Consider the following 6,000-nt stretch of genomic DNA (forward strand, 5'->3'; position numbering starts at 1 on the left):
CATGTGATTCTTCATTCGGTCTCTCTCCCCGCTTGTGTGCACCAGTGCTGCGTAGCGTCCGGCAGCTGGAGAAGCGGCTGGTGTCCACGGAGGGCCGGATCAGCCCCGTGAGGGAGGCCGTGTCTGCCGTCAGCTCCAAGCTATCCCAGGCCGAGGAGCTGCTGGCTCAGGCCCAGACCACCAACGCCCAGACCGACCGCATGCACCGGGACAACCTCCTCAAGCTGCAGAGGAGCAGGGTAATGCAACGCCCATACAGTAGAACTCGCTGAACGCACGTAATATAATGGACTAGCAAAGTGTCATTAGTCTTGGTCATCTTCGTCAAAAGCGTTTAGTTGTAGGGTTGTGGTAGCAGGGGCGGTCTAAGGGGCGGGCCGACATGGCAGCTGCCTGGGGCGGCACAACCCCGCAAATGACATAGCTTAAACAGTTATTAACATATAAAAAATGTTTAAAATGTGTACATCCATGTTCTTTAAATTGCACAGCCTTCATCCAACATGATGTCACAATTAAAGCTGTTGCACTTCATTGTCTGGCTTGCTATAGGCAGGCTTAGAGCAGTGTGGTTTGCATTTTACCCTAAATGATTGGAACGTTTTTTTGGGGCGTCTGAACATCAGAGTAGCTCACTGGTTGGTATGGTTTGTTATAGTATGGTATGCTATGCTATGGTATGCTATGGTATGCTATGGTGAAGTCCAGTCCACAAATGCCATCAGCTTATTTCAAGCCAGGGATGCATTGCTTTTTAGGTAAACCAGCCAGCAGACAAACAGACCGTTTTGAACAACCGCTGTATCTATGGGAGCATGCTGTCTTCCCATTTCCCACTCACCTCCAGACAGCCTTGCTTGCGAGTTTTACTGTCTTATCTTCCCACCCAGAGTCTCATTGACCCTGCCTACCCAAAAACCTCTCAGCATTTGTCAACAGGATCTCATTCCTCCATTCTTGTTTTTTTTTTCTTTGCGTATTGCTCCCGGGGTTTAGACAGGTCAGTCAATCAGGTTGTGTTGATGTTGGCAGAGGGCCGGGGGGGGGCTCTCGTCCTCCCCTCCCTCCCCTGCTAATGGGAGTACACTGCATACTCCTTCTCTGCTATCAGGCTAATAAGCTAATAAACTACTCGAAAACTTGTGTGTAAGCTGAGCTGAGTAGTGGTTGATGAACATAGTGCCTTCACTCCCATCAGGCAGCTACACTGAAGGTGTGGTGGCTCAGTCATGTTATAGACTCTGCACAACACTTTTGCTCCACCATTTTGAGCACTGATCACAAGCAGCACAAACAACAACTATAGAAGTTGTTTGTTGTTGTCTGAGGGGCTCTATGATACAGAATACTGTATTTCCTCAATTTATCATCTGACCCTTAATAGTAGCCATTCTCTTTTAGTAATCTGGTCTGAGAAGTCTGAGAAGTTGTATCATCAAGTTGTTCTTGCTTTTACTGCTCCCCAAGCAACTCCCTTCCTGTGAGGGTTCATACTTCATCATATCTCTAGTAGCTGTTAGCTACAATCTCTTTCTTTTCTTCGTTAAATCTGTTTGTTTATGCACTATGCTGGTTTGTTTTTCAGAACCTCTGTTATCCCTGCATGAGCTGATTGTATGTGTCACATTTATAGCCTGGCCCATAATAGTAGCCTGGCTCTTTTAGTAAACATTGTTTAATAAATAAAAGCCTGGTCTGAAAGAATTTGTAATAAATGACAGCTTGCGTCTTTCAGTAGCCTTGGGCACAGTTGATGTCTCTTTATCTATGGCAAACAGAACAGCAAATAGTTTACATCCCCTTTTAAAAGCCTGGTCCAAACTCCTGTCTGTTAGCCCCGGCTATTATTTGAGGTAATATCCATCTGATTTCCTTACATATTTATTAGAGATGCACCGGATCCTGATTTTTAGGATCCTGCCGGATACCGGATCCACTGCTTAAGATCCTGCCGGATCCGGAACCGGATACCGGATCCTACGAAAGGGTTGAAACACATAGCCTACTCACACACGTGGGCCCTTTTTATCACGTTGGCTCAAACTATTTTGACTGAAAAGCCTCGGCTACCGGATCCTGGAACCTGGAACCGGATCCGGATCCTGTGAAAAACCCTATTATCCTGCCGGATCCGGAACCGGATCTTGGATCCGGTGCATCTCTAAGATTTATATCCTTTTTGTCGTGTGTGCTTAGGCCCAGCAGCAGAGGCTGATGGAGAACTATGACGGAGTGAATGAGACCCTCATCATGGCTGCAGACGTCATCAGTGGCGCCCAACAGGGTGTCAACGACCTGGAGACCATGGTGAAGGTGGGCACACTAAGCTTGTGTTTCTGAACATGATACTCCTCACATCCATCTAAGGATATTCCCCAAACCTGTTGTCTGTGCCTATACATTTGTAAGGAAAAATACTTGAATTAACATGCAATAGCATCTTATAAGCAGAATATTTTATTTATTAGTGGATGTATTGATATTATGACAACAATTATAGAGCAGACTGGTTGCAATGTATTTTACCAAGTCATTTTAATGTACACATCTACTGTATGTGGTCCAATTGTCACACACCACATATGCGTAATTCACAATTATGTATTTATATGTCCTGGATATTGATTGAGGTGTTTACTGACTCTTGAAACTCCAATCAGAACTTGAGTCAGTACCACGCTAAAATCGACGGAGCCAGCAAACAGCTGACAGACAAAACCGAGAGTCTCACTCTGGTGAACATTGAAGTGGTTGAGAAGGCCTCTAATCACGCTGAGGATCTGGAGAAGCAAGCTGCACAACTCGAGCGGTATGTTTGACGACAGCGCCTTACAAATTGAATCTGCAGCCTACTGTTGCTTATTTTTTGGTCACCATAGTAAATTAACTGAACAAACTTGATGGCAAATATAGTTGTGCATTTATTATTTTAATGTTACCTGGGTCCAAGTGACAATTGCACAGTAAGTTGAAGCATTGCTTTGTGTACAGTAAATATTGATCGAAATATTTCCCCTCTAGTGATCTCAAAGGAAGTGATGCCAATGGATTTGTCCAGAAAGCTATTGATGCATCCAATGTGTATGACAACATCATCAAGTACATTGAAGATGCAAATATAACAGGACTGACAACCCTAGACCTTGCCACACGTGCTGAAGATGTAAGTTCTTTTTGATCATGTTAGAAAAGCCAAACAACTTAATGTACTGTATGTTATTGAATTCAATTTATCATTTTTTTCCATCACAAATTCAATTGTTGTGTCTCTTACAAAAGGCAATAGATGGAGTCAAAACACAGCTTGACTTTCTGAAGACACAGAGTGACCTCTATTTCAAGCAATCTGTCTCCCTGCGCTCTGAAGAATACGGTATGTATTACAACCAGAGTCACATCTGTGGTATCCAAATGATTTTGTGGTTTTCTCATGTCCGTCTTTGGATACCCCTTTCTCAACTATCATTCGAAACATCTATGGCCCTGTGTTGATATTCTCTTTCAGAGGTGAAAAGTCTGGTGCGCGATACGCTCACTTACATTGACGAGACAAACGAGACCTTGACTGAATCAAACAAGAAGCTTGCTGTCATAATGAATGACCTCAGTGCTTTACAGAAGGGTAACAACACTTTTCCTTTTGTTATGTTATGTTATGACTTATGTAATTTCATAAAGGTTGGAGCAGGCTTCACCCAACAAGTTTTTCTTCTTTTAAGAGTGCAGACCAAAAAATTGTAAAACTGAAAAATGAGAAAAGGTCGCACCATGCATCGGTTTCTTACACAGGCGCGTTTCGGCGTTCTGCCTTCCTCAGTTTGTCACGCATCTGTGTAATTATAAAGAAACCTATGCATGGTGCGACCTTTTCTCATTTGTCAGTGTCTTATGTAAGCAAGGCCTTTGTGATATTTTTTCCCCAAATGTCCCACATCTTTATGAGCCTCGCTGCTTTGTCCCTGTTCAGATCGCACAAGCACGCGGCTGGAGTTCTCCCAGGAGGTGTCCGAGAGCACTCGCAACCGCTCGGCCGAGGTCCTGCAGACCATCACTCCCATCAGCCAGCAGGTGCAGGAGTGGTCCAACAACCTCAACAACAACGAGTACTCTGCCGCGGCCTTCGATCAAGCCGTGGCCTCCGCAGGAGAAGCTGGTAAGTAACTAACTTTGACCAAGTCGGGTCTGAACTGAATCCTTCTCTCCAAAAGGGGATTTTCTTTGTATCTTGCTACTGTAAAGCAGACTCATTCAGTATAGTTTCTGTATGTGTGCCTGGGGAACATTGTTGGGCAACTTGGATTCAGACTTGTACTGCATATCTCTTTTCTCCGAGTAATTCAGGTAAAAGTTAAAGCCTCTACCTAGTGACTAGCTGAGTTATGTGGATAATGTAGTATTTGGTGGGAACAGATAATGTGGTATTGGTTTGTTTGGGATGTCTGAGGTTGTTTTATCGCAGCTCATGAACATTACATCGCTCTTAGAATTACTATGTGACCGTAAACTATTGCCCATTCTGACAATCACTGGAAACCCAACAAATCATTCAAAATATCATAAGAGCAGCTTGATGGCTTGCCTTTGGTTGTCTTTTCTCTAGTGGACAACCTGTCTAACATTGTCCCTGAGCTTCTGGACAAACTTCGAGTGGTGGAGGAGAAGAAACCAGTCAACAACGTCTCAACCAACATCATGAAGATCAGAGAACTCATTGCTCAGGCCAGAAGTGTGGCCAAGAAGGTACGTATGATTAAAGTAGGAAGGGATAGGGAACGCTCAACCTCCAGGATAAAAGGCAACGGATGTGAGTATACAAATTATCAACTGAGAGTAGTAAAAATGCTTTCTTGATGTTTTTGCCTATCTATTTATTTATGCCACCATGTCACAGCTGACACATTTTGGCCCTCAAGCCGTGACTGCACACTGATGATGGTTTGAAGGCTGCAACACTGTGACATGGTGTTGTAAATTCTAGGAGTATCTTATCCAGTCTCTCTGATAAAACACATTAGCGTATAAGACCAAATCAGAGGACGATACAATTAAAATCACACTATTTTCACATTATAAGCCTATACAAACCATATGTAGGATATTTAGTGATAAGTCCGATTCTATTAGCCAGTGCACCATTTATCATGAACTAAAAAAAAGAACCGTAGAGAACCGAAAACCGTGACCTTGACACCGCGATATGAACCGAACCGTTAATTTTGTGAACCGTACCACCCCTAGTACAAACCCCAACTCTGATGAAGTTGGGACGTTTGGTAAACAGTGAATAAAATCAAAATGCTATCATTTTCAAAACATTCAATCTATTCATTAGATGGAGAATAGTGAAAAGACAACATATTAAGTGTTAAAACCAAGAAAAAATATTGTTTTGGGGGACATATGTCCTCATTTCTAATTTGATAAATCCAACACGTCTCAAAAGAGTTGGGACGGGGACAATAAATGGCAGCAAATGTCGAGGAAGACTAAAAACAAAACAAAAGACAACATTTAACAGTTAAATACATTAACCGATGAGATGATTTTATATAAAAAACAGTGTTAATTCCTATCTTGGACATGATTTCACCAGCTTAAATGGTGGGTGTATTCCTTGTCATGTTTTGCAATGTTTTCCTTTCTGTAGTGCTTACAGTGTGACAGGTCTTGACCAAAAACCCACCATTTTATCACCTGCTGGTCCTTATGATGGAGCCAAACTGTTAAAACATAGTAGAGAATGCAATTTGACCTTACTATGTGGCAGTAATCGAAGATCTCCCTTCAAAATATAATGCATGAGTGGCTTTTCATGCTGTTTAAAACCCATTTATACCATTCAGCACTGTATTTAACTGTACAGAAGAGTGAGAACATCTTAACCAATGCACTACTGCACCCGCATGCCATCATGGAGGCTGACTTTTGAAGCTAGCACTAACACAAGTTGGATGGTCCATTTTCACTGTAGCACAGGATGTGCCATGCTCTGTTATTGTC

At 42.8% G+C, this 6,000-nt stretch overlaps 1 protein-coding gene across 1 annotated transcript in view; it reads left to right on the forward strand.

Annotated features, from left to right (window-relative positions):
• Positions 1–6,000, forward strand: part of lama4 (laminin, alpha 4) — a 49,883-nt gene that overhangs the window by 23,398 nt on the left and 20,485 nt on the right. Inside the window, exons 13-20 of the mRNA XM_063223110.1 lie at positions 46–239; positions 2,197–2,313; positions 2,661–2,809; positions 3,022–3,163; positions 3,280–3,373; positions 3,506–3,622; positions 3,968–4,153; positions 4,601–4,740. Coding sequence (XP_063079180.1) covers positions 46–239; positions 2,197–2,313; positions 2,661–2,809; positions 3,022–3,163; positions 3,280–3,373; positions 3,506–3,622; positions 3,968–4,153; positions 4,601–4,740 — 1,139 coding nt within the window. The remainder of the gene's footprint in view (positions 1–45; positions 240–2,196; positions 2,314–2,660; positions 2,810–3,021; positions 3,164–3,279; positions 3,374–3,505; positions 3,623–3,967; positions 4,154–4,600; positions 4,741–6,000) is intronic.

This window comes from Engraulis encrasicolus, chromosome 18 (assembly GCF_034702125.1).
Source record: "Engraulis encrasicolus isolate BLACKSEA-1 chromosome 18, IST_EnEncr_1.0, whole genome shotgun sequence".
In the NCBI taxonomy this organism is placed as follows: domain Eukaryota; kingdom Metazoa; phylum Chordata; class Actinopteri; order Clupeiformes; family Engraulidae; genus Engraulis; species Engraulis encrasicolus.